General features: G+C 40.5%; 1 protein-coding gene across 1 annotated transcript; it reads left to right on the top strand.

Annotated features, from left to right (window-relative positions):
- The first annotated feature begins 333 nt into the window (after positions 1-333).
- On the top strand, positions 334-18,904 carry slc25a14 (solute carrier family 25 member 14). The gene is made up of 8 exons (XM_071522999.1): positions 334-454; positions 1,028-1,166; positions 3,405-3,499; positions 11,453-11,538; positions 11,667-11,762; positions 12,755-12,879; positions 14,569-14,782; positions 17,040-18,904. Exons 1-8 carry the CDS (start codon positions 391-393, stop codon positions 17,079-17,081), a joined length of 861 nt encoding a protein of 286 aa, XP_071379100.1. The 5' UTR covers positions 334-390; the 3' UTR covers positions 17,082-18,904.
- Positions 18,905-20,004: the final 1,100 nt, after the last annotated feature.

Raw genomic sequence — 20,004 nt, 5'->3', positions numbered from 1 at the left:
GTTTATTATCTGACGAATAACCTCAGTTCATTGCCGTGACACTGTTGCTGTCACCGAGCTGTCACTCATGTTTTGCCCACCCCGGCACAACCACAGATGGGAGCCAATTGAATTCCTTATAAATTTGATTGACTTCGTTCTCAGCCAATAGCAACCCCCGAGAAATATGATGGCTCTTTCATGAATGTTTGACACAGCGGGCGTCTCTTTCCGGCGCAGTACTCTGCGATGCTGATGCTGAGGAGTCGAGTGATCTGTGGCTCAATTTGATCAATGTTTATCAAGATGTTGCATTGTGCGAGATTACAGCAGTTTGTTTACCTCTATCTCGGCGGCCTGCTTTTGTTCTTAGCGGGGCTGCAGCAGGTAGAAGCGGCCGCCGCCACGGAGATGGCCAGCTTGAATTGGAAACCGTTCATCTACGGAGGGATGGCCTCGATTGTCGCAGAATTCGGTACGTGATGCACCATAACATGCAGACTGACTGTCATATAGGTTTCTGGATTAATATGTGGTATTATGTAACAGAATAAAAGCTAATATGCAAATGGGGTCTTTTAAATTAACAGAAAACGGAGCAGAATAGAGAAATTCTGCAGCAGCATCTGCTGAATGACGGTGGCAATGGCGTCAAAATGACGAAGGATGCATCCAGTTGATTAAAAATGTTTGGTCTTTGGTGCACATCGTGTGCAGCGCCTGGTAGCTGCAGATGTGCACAATTCACAAAGTTAGTTTATCCTGAAACTGTGTGATGGCCGCTTGTTGGTACAGTGCATAGCATTACAATGTTAATGTCCACTGCTTGCTTATCAGCCTTATTTGCACACTAGAGTGGCCTACTTATAGGATAACCTATCTCTATACCCAGATGCAGTATTAATTTGACACCTGATTCAAAAACTATGAGCTGTTTTTGTTCATGGTTGCACCGTTTGAACAGGATTATTACCTGAAAAACATTTGTTGAACTTGAGCATTGTGGGTAATAGCCTGATATTTTTTCTTCTATTTTATTAATCCACAGGGACTTTCCCCATCGACCTGACCAAGACCCGGTTGCAGGTCCAGGGTCAGTCCCAGTACATGGAGGTCCGCTACAGGGGCATGTTCCACGCCCTGTTCAGGATCGGCAAGGAGGAGGGCGTCCGGGCGCTCTACTCTGGGTATGGAGCCGCTTTTATTTAGGCTCGGGCCACGCTACATCACATTCACACTACACCGCATTCTGATTAGAGACATGATTTGGCCATCACCACTGATTTTTCAAGATCAAACCAACTCCTTGCTAGTTTGGGGGCATTGGAATGGACAGTTGGAGCAGATTATGTTGTAGCGCGTGAGAGTTAAAGGCTCAAATTGCCCCCCCCCACCCCCACCCCCCTCTCTCCTATTCAGGTCAGTTACTCTTTCTCACTACTCTCTCATCATCTCTTAAGCATGTGCTTAATAAGATATGCAACAGTAAGCTTTGCTCACACAGCCGTAACACCACACTGTGGGAGGTATGACTCTGATATTTGCTGAATCCAACAGTAGTTCCCAAAGCAGCTCTGCGGTAGGGCTGGGCAATATATCAATATTATATCGATATCGTGATATGAGACTAGATATCGTCTTAGATTTTGGATATCGTAATATCGTGATATGGCATGAGTGTTGTCTTTTCCTGGTTTTAAAGGCTGCATTACAGTAAAGTGATGTCATTTTCTGAACTTACCAGACTGTTCTGGCTGTTCTATTATTTGCCTTTACCCACTTAATCATTATATCCACATTACTGATGATTATTTATCAAAAATCTCATTGTTTAAATATTTTGTGAAAGCACCGATAGTCATCCCTACAATATTGTCACAATATCAATATACTGATCGAGGTATTTGGTCAAAAAATTGTGATATTTGATTTTGTCCATATCGCCCAGCCCTACTCTGCGGGACAGGAAGGTTGTTCCATTTTGAAATTTGGACAAGAAGGGGCATTTCTTTGACAGATCTCTTTCAGGGTGGAAACCAGGTGTTTTGTCTCTTCAGTTGCTTATTGAGTGCAGCTGTTGAGGCCCGAGCACAGACAGGCTCAGTAAGCCTGGGTTTCCTGAGTGTAGCCTGTGTCAATGAGATGACATTTTAAAAAGAGGTTACCTGTTGACGCTTCCAAATAAGCCAACGTGCACAGATCTATTGTTAGCATCCAGCACACAGTACAGCCAGTACTGTATGACATAGCTGTGTCTGATGCCTGCCAGGGGATGTGTGCCATTTGCTTGAGACGCCATGTTGTAAAATATATAGACCTTTTACTCATATTACTTGTGTCACTTACGTTGCATGGCCCTGTGCTGTATTTGAAGAGTTTCATTCCAAACTGAGATATACACCACTTCTAAAATGTGACACCTAAGCTAATAAAATTATTGCTGCCAGAAAGTAAAAGTCATCATTGAATATTATTGACCGTATCACTATTATAAGCTCTCACAATTACCTTTTAGACAATGTTATAATTTTAACCTTTGTGTTTTTAAATCTGTGTTTTTTAAATATTGTTTTAAAATAATGAATAGTGAACATTGGCAAACAATTCTTTTTATCCAAAGTGGATATAGCCTACAGTGTTTTGGAGCAGAAATCCCTCATGTAAAAACACCCAGTAGGGATCAGATTTGACCTGGAATCACCCGATCAGTCTGCTTCACGGAAAGAGCAAGTGGTCCCAACATTTATACATAGTGAAGCTGAAATTTCAGATTCAGTCCAGCGTCACGTGTCTTGGATTAAAATCAAGGCTGGTTCCTCTCCAGCCTTTAGGCCTCTTATTGGGGCGGCAGTAACCTCGAGGTGAGAGAGGCAGTCTGAGACTGGAAGTTTGCTGGTTTGAATCTGGTTTGAAGTAAAAGGGGCTGTGGGGGGGGCGTTTTTTTTTTTTTTTTGTCTCAACACTTTATTAAAACTGATAAAACACCAAAACAGTTTAAAAAATGCTTTGGTATTTTAACTTATTTCTAAATTAAATGTAATTAAATTACACGTATGTACTTACTTATAATACCACTATGGTTATTTTTGTTTTTTTTTAACTATCCTACCACTAGTAGATTATAGGTTTATGAGTTTGCACAGTTGTGATCTAAGCGACACATGGTGCCACGGCCGGGTGGAGGGGTGGGGTGTTTGATACCACCGGAAATATTGTGATATTCACATAGATAGATAGATAGATAGATAAACAGACAGACAGACAGACAGACAGACAGACAGACATTCTATAGATATTTGATATTATCGAACATCGGCCCAAGCCTACTTCCCTCCGTCAGCAGCTACCACTGAGGTGCCCTTGAGTTTGCCTGCTTGTAGTCGGTTTTCCCTAGAAATATAAAAATATTCCAATTGTCTTTACAGGATTTCCCCGGCCCTGCTGAGGCAAGCTTCTTACGGGACGATCAAGATAGGAACCTACAACACTCTGAAGAGGCTGTTTGTCAGTCACCCTGAAGGTGGGTGTCAATTATTTCTCCCTCTGATATTTTGGCTTCTTACCTCTCTGATAACTTCTCTTATAACTCTCTCATCACCAGGGTCTGAAATTACAGCTTGCCAACTGGGCTTTTTTGTCTGCAGGCTTTAGTTACTGGTAAACCCCCGAAATTCTTTTACTTTTACTTACTTTACCAGCCAACTAGGCTTTTAGAATAGCAAACAAAGAACAAAATGGTGATTGGGTATCCTAACAAATTTCTTTAACCACCACTAGGGTTGCAAAATTCCGGGAATTTTCAAAGTTGGAAACTTTCCATGGGAATTAACGGGAATTTATGGGAATTAACGGGAATTTATGGGAATAAACGGGAATAAACCAGGAATTTACTAAATTGAAGGTATGCTCTTAATGGGGAACTTAAATATAGTTGGGGAAAATATATTTTAGCATAATCCTGACTAAAACAACCAGATATCATGCAAGTACAGTTGAATATCTATGCTATTCCTCAATCACATGCACACATAGCACACTGCTTACTGCAGGGCTATTGAGACCACGCCCCCTACATGCAACTCAACATTCATGTTTTTGTTCTTCAATGAAAGAATTGATTGTTCAATAAAATATTTAACACTTGATAAAGTTCTACTTACAAATAAATCTGTTTTAATTGTATTATTTTGGATGGATGTCTGCTTATAACAAAACAAATATTTATGCTTGGATGTGATACCTTTCCATTAAATTACCCTCAATTCCCAGTTAATTCCCATAAATTCCCATTAATTCCCATAAATTCCCATTAATTCCCATAAATTCCCATAATTCCCATGGAAAGTTTCCAATTTGGAATATTTCCAAAATTCCCCAGCTTAACTTCCCATGGAAATTTACCGGAAACTTTCCGGAAATTTACTGGAAATTTTCCACCCCTTTGCAACCCTAACCACCACAGCAAAAGATTTTTCAGTATTTGGCTGGTGGACAATTTTCTTTTGGCCATTATATTAACATTTTAGCCATTTAACTGATTCTGTTATCCAGAGCAACTTACAATGAGTGCAACAGTATATTATGCTTCAATTCCTGTTTCACCTGTTTAAATATAGGCTGTTTAAATATAGTTTGCAAAAATAGTTGTTAAATACTTTTGGCCTGCGACAAATCTTTGTTGGTGTATTTTTCTAAATTTCACCAGTCTCCTTGGCAGGCGAGCCGACATATTTATTTCTGACCCTGCTCCATATTGCATTCTGCTTGTTCTCTTATCTCATTCTGGGATTCTCCTGTTCCTTTTCCTTCTGTTTGGACTCAAAACATCTGTGGTGCCTGAAATTTTGTTTATTTGTAAGCAACAGAGACCCCAATACAGGCCTTCTCCCCTCTGGTTGTTATGTTGGGACACTTTGCTTGCATGTTGGATGTTTTGGGATGGGCTAGTGGGCGGTGTGATGACTGGGAAACAACTCTGGATGGGATGCTTCTAGTTACACTGCAGACTTGGATCAAAAGGCATTCACAAATATTCCTTAGCGCTTGTCTTGATCGGCTTGGAGTACCAGATGGCCGGGATTGACCAGGAGAATTTTAAAAAAGAGACAAGATAATTTCCCTCTGGAGATCTAAACGGCATCACATTAATTTAGATAGTCTCAGTAAGTCGTCAATTACAGAAAAGAAGACTAAATTGAATTTCAAATGCTTTCCTGTAATCGTCTAAACTTTGCACGGTCCTGTAAGCGAATCCCGCCCGGCTGGTACTGTAAGCTTCAGGTTTCACAGGGTGTATTGCACAGGGGAATGCAGGCTATGACTTTGACCTTGACCATTCTTCTTTCTGCTGAATGGGTTATCAGTAGTTAACAGTGAGACAACTTGATAATCAGAATCACCTTGTTAAGTAAGGTGTGATACATGTACAAGCACACTAAATGCACAGGGATGTACCTTGGTGATACTGGTGCAGGTGACATTGGTCCAAACAGACAACTGGCAGAATAACATAAGAACATGCAGGCACAATAAGAAAGTCGACCTGGAAAAACTGGTTACATGTCGAAAAATCAACGTTTGCACCTGAAGGGTTTTTTTTTTTCTCAGGGGGGTTGATTTCATGACCAGGCTATGAGTTCGCCTGAGGGAGGTCGTTGTTTATCGAATCGATTTTTTTCTGCAAAGCAGTGATACTGTATCTGGACCTACTTACCATAATTCCTCTAATATTGGCCCGGGCCTTTATTTACTTCAACTGCAGAGGGTACCAGGCCTTTATTGGAAGCGGGCTTATATTAGAGACAGGCCTTTATTTCTAATTCCCTCTGTTTGATAAGTATATTTGCTCATATTTTAGTACGAAGCCTCCTTGTTTTCTGATCTGCTTCTGTTGAGGTTCGTTAGGTAGCCGTTTTTTTGTTACTGCAATGCATTACGATAATTACGGTAATCGACGACGGCACGCTCCAGAGACTTCCGCCGGCCGAGCCATCTTGTGGCATACTGCCATCTTGTGGCACTTGTACGTTACTACAAACTACAATTACATTATATAACAGGCACCAGGAGTTTACCGGTATCCACTGTTGTTTTTTTCCCCAGCCTGTATCTGGGGCCGGCCTTTATTTGTTCGTGTCGACCACGCCCCCGGCCATTATCGGAGACCCGGCTTTTAATTGACTACCGGCCACTATTAGAGGAAATACAGTATGAAATTCTGACTGCCCTCCTCCTTGCCATCATCAGCTTATTCATGAGAGAGTTGGTTTCTTGAACTCTTCAGGTTGACAGTGTTTTGTGTTTTTTTTTCTCAAAGCCCACGTCAGGTTTAGTGAAGCTGTCAGGCAAACAGAAAAAAAAAAAAACGCACAGCTGAGACGTCTCGTGGCAATCTGTTTTGACGCAAAACAGCGTCTGAAAACTGGGAGAGTGAGTTAACCTGCCGGCACTAATATGCAAACTAAACATGAGGCAGAAAGCTTCTAGGCGGGAGAAATAGGCAGCGGAGAGACGAGAGAGAGAGAGGTAGAATAGAGAGAGAGAGAGGGAGAGAGAGAGTTTTCAGCTATGTTCACACTGCAGCTGAAAGTGTCCCAATTCGGATTCTTTCTTTTCCCTCACATCTGACACAGATCTGATATTTTCTAATCGGTGTTAACAGTAACAAGCTGCATGGAGGAGCATGTTTTTCAGTCCCTAGCTGGACCACATGAATATTTCATACAAAATCGGATCTCAAGGCATGCGACCTACATGCAACTAGTATTTGAACGGTCAAATCAGAAGTAATTTTTATGTTTTTCACCTGAGACAGTTGTCATAATTTTGGCCACACGGCAGCTTGTCTGAGCAGCGTTAACATGGAGGACGAGACACGACAATGGAAAGAAAGTAAAACAGCCGACTTGACTGGTATTTGAGGTACTGTAACTGAAACGTGTTTGAAACAAGTGGGAGGAGAGTAGGAACAAAAACAGATGTGATTTGTTTTGTTATCCTCTGCACGTGTCTTTTCAACATGGGTAACATCCTGGAATAGATGTGAACAGTCATCCAAAATTCACATTTTAGCAGTTTTTTTTTTTTTTTTTTTTTATTTTGAATTGATCTTGAAAGGCCGTGGTGTGAACGTAGCCTTTGAGAGGGTATCAGAGAGAGAGAGAGATGAAAATAAACCAGATTAGATTAGCAGATTAGTAGTTCAAAAGGGCTGCACAATTAATCGTAGATAATCGTATATCGCAATTTTATGTTTACCCGATTAATAATAGTGCGATTCGGCAAAATTTAACCTTTTGTTAGAATTTCAGTTTCCCCTGAAAGTCTCGGTGTGGTGAATGCACAACATGTACGCATATGACCAAGACAAAAGCAGCTCCATTTGGAAAGAAAGAGAGGAGCGTTACATAGACAAACTTTGGAAAAACATCCTTCTCCCAAGTCTGAAAACGTTGTTTTACCTCCAAAAAAGTGGATCATCATCCATCATTTGGAGACACTTCCCTTGCCTTCGGGTTATAGGGTCATAGCTGTGCCCCAAAGTAATAAAGAAGTAATTATTTGTTATTTGAATTTTAAAACTAAGGACACACTAAGAGTAAGACGATAAGAAACAAGACTTTGTAGCTGCTGCTACTTTTTAAAAACAGTGCCGTGAGGAAAAAGTGAGACTGTAAAATCTATTTTGCATCAGAGGCCCGCGTCCATTTAATATACAGGGAAATGAACAGAAACACACAGTGAAGCAGTGCAGATGGGAGGCAGACAGACAGAGAGAGAGAGAGAGAGATTGAGAGAGAGAGAGAGAGAGAGGGAGAGGCACTATCAGCCAAATGAGTTTGCATTACATTTATCAGCGAGTTGCCGGCGCCAGCGTGTTTCTCCAGCTCGCAGGAAATGGCCAACCACAGGATATCTCTTCTCCCCTTTCTATCTGCTTTTCTACCTCTCTCTCCTTTCTCCCTCTTTCCTCCTCACTCTCGTTCTTTCTTTATCTCTCTTGCACTCCCTCTCACTACCTCTCTGGTCCAACTCTCCTCTGTGCTCTTTTTTTCCTCTCTCCCACCTTGCTTTGTCTCTCTCTTTGATACATTTCCTCAGCTCTCTCTCCCTCTCTCTCTTTGAGTATTTAATGGCCAAACAGTCGCTCTGCAACAGATGGATAATATACAGTAAATGATAGGTAGGTAGGAGGGCAGATAGGAGTACACCACACACAGCCAGAGTAAAGTTCCCTGTGTGTCGATTTGGCTCAGAAAGATTTTTATGTATTTTTTTCTCTTTTATGTGAAGCACATTGAATTTGCCTTGTGTATGAAATGTGCCATATAAATAAAGTTTGCCTTGCCTTACTGAGTGACATCAAGTCTTATAACCGTTTGATAATTGAACCAAATGTGATCTGTGTATGTGGTTGGAGCATGGATTGGAATAGTTGGAGGAGGAAGAAGAAGGAGGAGGAGGAGGAGAGGAGGATTGGAATAGACAGAGATGCAGTCTGGCTCTTGATGACCGAAGAGTCAAAGAGCTGAAAACATGGCATCAGCATCATTCAGTCCACCATGTCTTGAAGTGGATCCCAGTCCACTTAAACTGGTTTATAAAACTGGTGCAAGTAGTTAAATGTGGAACCGTTTCACTTATAGACTCAACAAAGACAAACACTTAACCAACGTCAAACCCCTGTGCAAAAGTTGCTACAAATTCATGTGTGGCAATACAAGTTCATCATCAGCATTGCAGAGTTTTATTGAAGTTCTTCATATATTTATTTTGTCATTTGTTCTCATTGCAGAGTTGAATATTAATGGTATTGTGGAAGTAAGTTGAAGTCATGATGCTTTCCACGGTACTTTTGGTTAAAATAAAGCACAGTGGTTGTTCTGTGGCATTGCTTGTTTACCGTGATATTGTAGTAGTGTTGAATTTCTAGGTATTAAACTTAGTATTGATATCAGAGTCAAACCTCTGATGTTGTGACAACACTACTGCACTAGGCTATATGTAAAGTATTGTATGTTTTTTTCTGCACCTTGTGTATCAGTCAGTCCTGTATTGCAGTGGTTCTCAACCTTTTTCATATCAAGGACCCCTAATTTTGTCCACATTTGGGCCCCGGAAACATTTGGGAGACAAATTTGATAAGATTTTGTCTCCCAAATCTGAGAATATTTTTAATGTTAGATATGACAAAACATCATCATTCTTCTATATTCTCTGTGTTAACTTCTTGTAAATGAAATAATGCTGAAGTTTAACAATTCATCAATTTGCTGGGGACCCCCTGGAACCCCCTCAAGGACCCCTGGTGGTCCCCGGACCCCACGTTGAGAACCACTGCTGTATTGTGTCAGCACCGATTAACCAGGTCAGATTTCTTGTGCATTTAGTGTACTTGCCGAATAAATGTGATTCTGATTCTGAAGGAAAGGAGGCAAGGGAGGGTAGACGGGAAGGGAGCAGGGTGGGGAGGTAATGAAGGGAGGGAGGGTTTGATACTGAGGCATTGCTTCACCTTTTTGATGTGTGCGTGTTTTGCTAAAAATATAAAGCGCTCTTTTTCTGTTGATTGTTTGCCTTTCCACTCTGCATGCCCTGTGCCAAGATGGTGCCACTGTGTTTTGAATGCTTGTTTTGATACAGATACAGGCTTGGGTTTTCCCTGTGGTTGTGGTGGGATCGAACGCCCGTTCTCCTGCCCAAAATATGAACGGCACGAGGACTCGCCACACTAACTGTTGGTCACATTGATCAAGGATCACTGTAACTATTGTTCTAAACTCAATCCATTATTATTTTGTCTCCTCCTCCTTCCTCTTACTCTACTGTAGATAATACACTGGGTTCCTACTAATGAGATCCACCACTCGCTAACATTGACAAACTCTTCTGAGGCTAATTGCTAACAATGGTCCCTATTTTTTTTATAACCATTAAATAAACGGTTATAACAGAGAAGTGCAGTCTCTCAAATAGTATTTGCAAATAATTCTCAGCACTTGTTTTAGCCTGCTTGGAGTGCCAGGTGGGTGGGGTTTGCCACATCAGGGGAAAACGATGAATGCCAGAAAGTTTAGACTTTTTGGAGGTCCGTCTAGTCTAGTTTCCTGTGATCAACAACTCATCTTAATTGTCCTGATGCAGTAAACCCCACCAATGTGGTGCTCCAAGTAGGTTAAAACAAACGTTAAGAATTATTTGCAAATACCATTGGACCCAGGTGTGGATGACAAACCAAATTGGGCTGTGTAAAATATCTGCGATGACAAAGTTAAATAGTAATTAGACTAACAGAACACTTGCTTTGTTAGGCCTTAGCCACCGCAGGCTTCTCTTTACTCCTTATGAACCACTGCATGCCTGTATCAAGCTCTAATTACTAGATGATGAAATCAAGTCTTTGTTGAAAATTATCACTTCTTGTATGCAAGATACCTTTTTGTCTTTTCTGTCTTTGTTATAGTCTCATATGTTCGGTATGTATAGTGATCCTATAATCTAGCTTTCCTACAATCATATATAGTCTGTGTGCACATTGTGTATAATATCGCCACAGCCTTGATTAGGTCCTATTCTCTGTGCACACTCTTAACATGTGTTACTTTCAACACATTAATGTGTCTAGTTTGGGACAGCACAGATTTGTGTTACTTTTCAACACAAAGTATGTTAAAATAAAACAAAGACGTTCGCTCCAAAATGAGATTTACCATTTAACAAACAAAAGGGATACCTGCTGTGATAAAATGACCAAAATGACAAAGTCACCTTAGTACTTGGATTAAAACATGCAACAATTTTACTGACTCAATTCTCTATTTTAAAGATACTGAATAATGAAAATATGGACAGTATATTTTTTTCATGAGTACATAGCATTTTGGGCATTATCGCAAAATAAATACTGACATGGTGATCGAAGACCCCAACGTGAATCGCTTATTACACCGCTACCTACCAAAGATATTAATAATTTGACCTGAAATATTGGTTTCAAATTATTTTATTACAAGCTAAAATATCTCATAAGCTTCCACCAAAAACAGAGTTTTGCAGGACTGTCTGCAGTAACCGAGGAGTTGTGTCTTTTTAGCAAATGGTGTTGCAAGTTAATTTGATTAGAAACCAACAAAATCAACCCGACCTCTTGACTATAGAGTGATATGATTCAATTTGAAACAGCGTATGAAACCGTATGAGAATGCACTCATTGACCAATCATAATTGAGTATTCAACGAAGCCATGTAATAAGTGTTGTCTTTAACATATATTGTGTTGAAAAGTTACACAGATGTGTGTTGAAAATGAAATATATTTTTTTAAGAGTGAAGAGTATGCATGATATTCATATAATCTGTTGGCATACCATAATATTCCTATAGCTGTGTATATATGTATAATAATCTGTATGTCATTGTGTTTGTTTGGTGGCATTCAGACTGTAAACAGTGTTTCTTGTCTCTGTTCTGACAGATGAGACCATGGTCATCAACGTCTTCTGTGGCGTCGTGTCTGGAGTCCTCTCCTCCTCCCTCGCCAACCCCACCGACGTCCTCAAGGTGCTCTTTACATGTTTTAGATCAATAGATCAGCTTGGCGATATATCGGGCCGATATTGGTCTTTCAGTCATGTCATGAATGGTACAGTTTTTCTGACTACATTTCTATGTGTGTGTTGTTGCTGCAGATCAGAATGCAGGCCCAGGGCAGCCTGCTGCAAGGCAGCATGATGTCCAACTTCATCAACATCTACCAGACAGAGGGCACCAGGGGACTGTGGAGAGTGAGTAGAGGATCACTGTGTGTGCGTGTGTGTGTGTGTGTGTGTGTCTGTGTTGAGTGGCTGGATGGTGTGTATATGTGATAGGATGGGTCATAAAAAACAAATGGCTATCACGGCTGTCAACCTCGACTTTTGCCTGTTAACATTTTTTTTATTTTTTATTTATCTTACTATTGAGATGCATCACTGAGATAATTTTAACATAGTGAACTATAGTATGTAGAGCTCAAACAGCTGAGTGAGAGCTATGGCTTTGACCAACCACTAGAGGGCCTTTGGTGTCACTTAAAACAGTGATTCTCAACCTTTTTCATATCAAGGACCCTAATTTAGCCCACATTAGGGCCACGGACCCCCATTTGATGAGATTTTGTCTCTTGGACCCAAATCTGAGAATATTTGTTATTGTTGGAGATGATTTTGTCCAGAATTCAATGACTCTTTGTGTTGTAGGTTGAGAGAGAACAGTGAAACATGATCAAAATAGTCATTCTTCTACATTTTCTAATTGTGTGAAGTTCTTGTAAATTAAATAATGGTGAATAATGGTTTAACAATTCATCAATTTGCTGGGGACCTCCTGGAATCCCCTCAAGGACCCCTGGTGGTCCCCGGACCCTACGTTGAGAACCACTGGCTTAAAAAACCCTCCATGCTCTGCCTGCCGTTGTGTCCATCCTCCAGTAGCTGCTTTGATAGCAGTTCTATCATTTTCAAAGCCACACTAAAGTCCAACATGGACAAATTTCAAGAAAGTAAAGGACAATCTGTTGTACAAGTGAGGAAGATGGACTTGGTCTAGAAAGAACAGGTCCACACAGACATCTAACAGAACAAACAGAACAGCAGAAATCTAACGCAGCCATATGTGCTGATATGCGTTATAGCCTTCGTCGTATGTCATCTCTCATCCTTTCATCATATCTGTCAACTGAGTAAGATTGTTGAAGTGTTCCAGGCAGAGTGATTCTCTTCATCCTCCTCTTCCTCAGGGCGTCATCCCCACAGCCCAGCGGGCAGCCATCGTGGTCGGGGTGGAGCTTCCTGTCTACGACATCACTAAGAAGCACCTCATTCGCTCCGGCCTCATGGGAGACACCATTTTGGCACATTTCATGTAAGCTTATTCTTTTTTTTCTCTGTTTTTTTTTTTTTTTTCAGGCGGTGGCCATACATTATGATCACATTTCTTAAAGTGGTATGTTTGATATGTTAAGTATTTGGTACAACATTGACTACGTTTACATGGACTGCAATGATCTGACTATTGACCTTATTCTAAATAAGACAATATTTTGATTAAGGTGTTTACATGAGTTGCTTATAGAATATTCCATTCATATTCCCGTTTACATGCTACAGAGCATAGTTCGATTAATGACTGAAGACGCACGCCCACATTACGTCCCTACGTCTGAGTTTCCCACTGGAATTTAACCTGAAACCCTTTCTGTCATGTTGCTGCCGTGGTCGGGACAAAATGTTGGGACTTCTGTTTACCGGTGGCAGTCGTCTTTTCTTCTGTAAACAAGTTGTGCAACACTCGCTGGAAGTACGATGAAGGTGTTTACATGTCTACAGTCAGGGTTCCTACGCAGGTCTGGAAAGTCTGGAAAAGTATTAAAAATGAATTTGATCATTTCCAGGTCTTAAATAGTTTTGTAATTTGAAAAAAATGTCTGGAAAAGTATGGAACATGTTGTGGTTCAGGTCCGATACACATAATTATAGCTTTTATGTTGTTGTAGAGCCACTTTGAGTCCACAGTTTTTGTTGATGTGAAGAATAATGTTCAGATAGAGGGACGCTCTTATTACCCAGCCGCTGTCAGCATGCATTATATCAAGTACCGACCAAAATCAAATCCAGTCAAGAACATAGGGTCTGGGAAAAATATGGAATGTTAAAATGGAAACCATGTAGGAACCCTGCCAATCATCTCACATATCTGTCGCTGTGAAGAACAATCTTCATCTATAGAGTGATATGACCTAGTTAGCAGGGGCAAGATGTCTATCTGCGTAAATCATATTGAACACCAGACAAAATCTTCAAAACATATCAAGGTTTGGAAAAAGTATGGAATTTTTTAATTGAAAATGTGTAGGAACCCTGTACAACACACTTCAATAATGTGACTAAGATCGGAATACTCCACATGTCTCTATTCGACTATTGCTTACTCCGACTATGACCGTATTCAGGTTAAGGTAATCAGAAAATGTTGTTTACATGGCAGTGTCTTATTCAGAGTATTGTCGAGTTAATGTCGGAGTATTGCAGTCCATGTGAACGTGTTCTAAGATCACACAAAGGCCCATATTCATAAAACTCACCAGCAGGGTTAATGGTGCGGTAGTGGGTAAGACCGTTTAACTGCCCGCTTCTGATCATCTGCATGTCCCATAAGCAGTCCATAAAAGCAGAGACTTATGATTATCTACGTGGAAAAAAAAAAAACTAATTCATAAACAGAATATCTCTAAAAGCTATGTTTAGTCAATGTGTTTAAGTGCTGTCCTTGATAACAGGTGTCAGTGGCCCTCTTCCTCTTTTGGCCGTAAAGTAATACAACACATTTCCCACGAAATCTGACCTGGTGGCACACAATATAAAATGCAGTATAGAGGCCGGTAGAAGCTGCCGGTAGAAGCTGCCAGTCTTTTCAGCGATGGTTATGTGTGTTTACAGTAATTATATGAATGTCTCAGTGTACCGCCGCCTACTTTTTTCAAATGGTGCACATCTTATTTTGGGATGAAACTCTGGGCCTTTAACATTGCCCCATGTCCGGATGTCTCCACAGTTCAAGTTTCACGTGTGGCTTGGCGGGGGCGCTGGCCTCCAACCCCGTGGACGTGGTTCGGACCCGGATGATGAACCAGCGAGTTCTGTCGGGAAGCCCGATGTACAAGGGAACACTGGATGGAGTGATGCAGACATGGAAGAACGAGGGGTTCTTCGCCCTCTATAAGGGATTCTGGCCTAACTGGCTGAGACTGGGGCCGTGGAACATCATCGTATCCTTTTCAATTCTACAGGTTCCTACACAGGTCTGGAAATAGATGGAAAATGTAACTTTTAATCAGTTTCAGATCTTGAAAAGTTTGGGAATTGCACAAAAAGCCTGGAAATATTTAGAATATTAGCCCAGATACACGAGGCTCTTGTTTTGTGTGGCTATAGACCCACTGTTAGGTCCTGGGTAACTCTGCTGGTGGAGTATGGAACATTATCATTCCACATATCAGGATATGACGTAGTTGATGGTCATGTTATACAGACACTTTAAATCCAGTCCAGAAATTAAGGTTTTGAAACAGTATTCAATTTTGAAATGGAAAATGCGTAGGAACGTTGTATCTATATAAGAATCATATATCTTTAATAATTGATTGATCTAGTTTGCAAGGCTAGTCAGTTGATTAGCTAAACCTTTATTTGTCCAGGGTAACTTTTCCTGCAACATCAACTGCATAACTGATATTCAGTTACGCACGATAACGGGTTTATTGTGGTATGTAGTGGTTTCTGTGATTGGACAGTGTTTTTAACGGCTGCTTTGGACATATTGTCTGTTTTTTAAACTTGATAGAATAGAAAGCGAGGAATACCGTTTTACATTTTATTCATTTGGCTGAGCAGGTCGGCGTTCAGTGTCTTGCACAAGGGAGGATGAGCGAGCCTGTGACCTTTTGGTTACTGGATGGTCTCTTTAAGCACTTGGCCAGAATAGAATAGAGTCTTTACTAGGGCTGCAAGATATATCGTTTCAGCATCGTCATCGCGATGTGCACATGCATAGTAGTCAGATCGCAGGACATGCGATGTCAAGTAAGGAAAATTAACTCAAACACGTCATGCTACAACTTTTTTGCTGCTTGATACAAAAGGAAAACTTGCACGGTTCTCATTTTCCATGACTAATCTACAAGAGAAGTCTGTCTGATATATCATAATTTACTCCCATTTAAGGGTTTGTTATAAGAGTCTAAGAGTCCGGACCAACTGGCACTTTATTTCAGTACAGCAGCGAACATAATGCACGGCCTCTCGGTGATGTTCTAAGCTCTTTTCCCGCTAACTATGGTAACTTTACTTAGTATCCTGCAACTCACTGGCTGCTAGGGATGGGAGGATATAAGATTTTATCTTTTATTGCGATAAAAACACTCAAGATAATTTTATCTTGGTGAATTTCCATTATCGGGATAATCGTGAATATCCTCCCATGAGCGTGAATATCCTCATGAGTGACTTGAAAAAGCTGTCTAGCTCACTAACGTACAGTCCTATTTATTTCCTTATTTATTTTGAATTGCCATTTGCCACAAGGGGGAACCCACATCTTTCCAGTCAATCATCACCATGGCTGAAGGTTCGGCTTGCCCTTTGTATCCCCCACAAAAAAAAGTTGAATCGGATGTGTGGAAATACTATAGATTCAAAACTAAGGAAAGACAGAGAGATGAGGTGCCCACCTGCAGAACCTGCCGGAGGAAGGTGTCTGCCCCTTTAGTTTTTCCACTAAAAAGGATGTTCACGATAAAAAGATATGTGTCCTATGATGCAATAAAAATATTTGTTTCTTAACAAAATGTAAGGTAAAGTGATTCCAGTACGTTTTAGTGCCATTTTAAGAGTTTTAAGCATATTTTGATGATTATCGGGATAATATCGTGAATCGCAATTATTTTGGCCACGATAATCGTGACATGAAATTTTCATATCGTCCCATGCCTACTGGCTGCTGCTAAAAACACACTCACTTCCTACTGTGTCACCTGCGCACGTTACCCACAAGGCCACCTCCTTAAAGGGGCAAGGCTTGATAAAGCTATTCAAGTCATTTAGTGAAAATTCCTGTATTTTTTCATATCGCAATATATATTGCAGAAAAAAAAATATTGCATTTTCAGTTTTTCTTCCTAGTCTTTACTGTCACCTGACCAGGCCCGGTGGAAATTGCTTTCGGTGCAGCATGATGGAACAGTTTGTTCAGGTTAACTGAGCTGACTCCTCTCAAGCTACAACTCAGAGTGTTTTGGAGCAGAGACTAGGGCTAAAGACAAGACAGTTTACTGTGTCACAGTAAACAAATCCATCTTATCAGACTGTTTGTTATTACTTGTAACATTCCTGCCACCACAACAAGCTTTTTCAGGCATCTGTTTCTAGTTGTTATGTATTTAGACATTATTTGCACTCTGTTAGTCCATGCAGCGTCTCCGGCCTGCAGACTGTCACTCATGAAATTGTCCTTAACAAACTTGTCAGTTCTTCATCACCTTCGAGCAGCTGAAGAACCTCCCATTTTAAGGCGAGCAGGAAGTGGGACACTCCGTTGGTCTACTAGACTGTGTGTGTGTGTGTTGGGCAGAGGTGGGGCGTAGACACAGTAGCACCCTGCTTTTTGTCCCCATTACATTCACAGTCCCTCCCAGAGTCACACCACTGATACATGATACATCATTCGTCTGCGCATGCTTATCCACATCTTATGTTGATTTCACCTGGATCTCAGTTCAGTATTTATTTACTGTCATTGGTTCGCTCTGTTTTTGTTTTTTTTTGTTTTACAGTTTCGAGGAGTGTTCTCACCCTCAACCACCCTTGACACTCCCCAGGCAGCTAAATGTTTGGTTGTAGCAGAAGATGGAAACCGAGTTCAAAGTTAGTTTATTACCTTGATGTCATTTGAGACGAGGCTTACTGCTTTGGATCGACTGAGCAGAATGTCGTGATTTTCTCACGAGACACAGAAGAGGCTTGTGATTGTTATCTCTGGGTTCCTACACAAGTTTAGAAGAGTATGGGAAATTAATTTGATAATTATCAAGTACTGAAAGGTCTGGGAATTGCAAAGGAAAGAGTATGAAATTTTGAAATGCATAGGAACCCTGTATTTTAGGCACATCTGCACTGCATGAAATGTGTCAGGAAAATAACTATTAGAGAATATTATTACAGTGGCAACTTGACTGTTACGAGAGGATTGCAGGATCTGCTGGAGATGGCGTTCACACTGACAAAGTGGAAGAACCAGCACTCCAGATGAGTTAGGCTCTGTATCAAAAATGATAACTAGCAATATGTACTGAGTTTTGATATTGTATTTTAAGACACCGAAAGTTATGAAAAAGCCTCAATCTTGGATCTAAACATGAGGTCACGTTCTTCCTGTTTGCAGTGATTCATACTGAGGAGTTTGACTGAACATGGTCCGATTCAGTTTAGAAAAGCAGATGGCATGAACGAATGTTCAACTTAAAATAATTTACCATATTACAAAATGAAATTAGCTTTCATTCAACAAAGATGGTATCAGAAAAGCATTGTTTTAGAACTGGTATGGAGACGTTTCCAATAGAAAGCTCCACTGAAAAGTGTCAGTAGCATCACTGCTACGCATATCATGGATATATTGGATATTTTGGATTTTTTTTAGTTGACCCCAGTCCAAAGTCTGCTTGGACTAAATCTGTGGGGCTAAATGAGAATATTTCAGTTTTCAGTCAAAACCAAACATCACCAAAAAGTGAGTTTGTCAGGAATGAAGAAAAGACCATTTACATTTAAAATTAAAGTAAGAGTAAGATTAAATTGGAGTTACAGTTTTTAAGTAAAATTTACAGAGACATTGGAAAACAAACTCAGAACATCAGCCATCTGAAACGTTCAGTTTTACTTGAAACCAATCCAGAATCTGTACCAAAGCCTCTGATGAAAAAAGGGACTGACTTTTTCTTCTTTTTCATTCACCACTATAACAAACCAAAATGACTTTTTCTTTTTTTGCACACAATCCCAATGAAGTCCATGTCATTTTATTCATTTTGTTGTCACTGAGCCATTTATCTTTTCTGTTTAGTTCTGCTAAGGGGCACACAGAGGCTGAGACCCGCCTGCTGTTTCCCAGAGTGCACACACACCACACACACACACACACACACACACACACACACACACACACACACACACACACACACACACTATAAATGGAAGTACTTTAAACACAGTGGATTGTGGGAGGGGCCTGCTGTGGTTTGTCATGGTTATCCCACAAGACGACCATACAATAATGTAAATGGATGTACAGACTCTCACACACACACATACACACACACACACACACACACACACACACACACACACACACACACACACACACACACACACAGGTGGATGTATTTTATCCTAGGCATGTCCAGTTGTACATATAGGCCTTGTTGAACTATTTTTTACTGTTTTTCCCTCTTTTGAGGTTTGAGTCGTGGCATGAATGGAAAAGAGGCATCTAGCATGGATAGGAAGGGGCCGTTGTGCCAAACTGTGCTTCTACCAGACTGGGTCAGATTGTATTTGCAAATAATTCTTAGTTCTGTTTTAAACAAAGATTTGGTGTACAGGATAATCTTTTAGGCAATTACAGGAAAGTGATCGAAAGTCAGTGTGTACTTGTTTGCAGTTGATACTATGTGAACTGAATCTGATGCTGTAAGCTCCACCCATGGAGCTCCTCAAACAGATGCTGATATGCGTTGTGACAACTTGTATTTTTATTGATATCCTATTCTTTGCTGCTGCAGTGACCCAATTCCTCTGTGGGGATCAATGAAGTTAATCTCCATATTAATCGTAACCAAAGCTAGGAATTATTTGCGAATACTAATTGTCCTTTGTTTGGCTTGTGCAATTCAGTAATGTGCTGCCAGGGCAGGAGACTTTTCATCCACTTGCAGTTGTTTTTTAAAACACACTGTCGGCATTCACCATTTTAACAGGCTTTCTTTTATTTAAAAATGTAATATATCACTGTTTTTTTTTTTTGTTTGTTTGTTTTTTTCAGTACCTCATATTTGTTTTTGGTCAAGATGTCCATTCATTTCTATAGCACATTTCCTTTTATTTATTTTCTATTTTATTTGCATTTTTTCCTTGTATTTACTCAGTTGTTAAGGACCTTCAGTGTTTTGCGGCTGGTTGCTGAACAGTTTCCCACCCTGGCAGCCATTCCCAGTGGAAAGCTTCAGTCAGTAGGTCAGAGATGGGTTTCCCAAAAGCATCTTGAGACTGAGACTAATCATGTTTGTTGTGTTGTAAAGGCCCAAACTCACTGGATGTGATAGTTGGTGCAGCAGTGCACCTGCATTTCTGCACCTGTTTGGTAACGTCACCACATCGTCTTCTTTGCTCCATGGCCCGTCCTGCAGTTGGCTTGTAATATTTGGACGCCAGTAAA

Source organism: Centroberyx affinis, unplaced genomic scaffold (assembly GCF_046629955.1).
Source record: "Centroberyx affinis isolate AG114_WGS23_722 - 3 ecotype Tasmania unplaced genomic scaffold, CSIRO-AGI_Caff_v1 ptg001053l_1, whole genome shotgun sequence".
NCBI classification, from domain to species: Eukaryota; Metazoa; Chordata; class Actinopteri; order Beryciformes; family Berycidae; genus Centroberyx; species Centroberyx affinis.
Note: the sequence above shows the minus strand (reverse complement) of the source record. Positions and strands in the feature narration are given on the sequence as shown.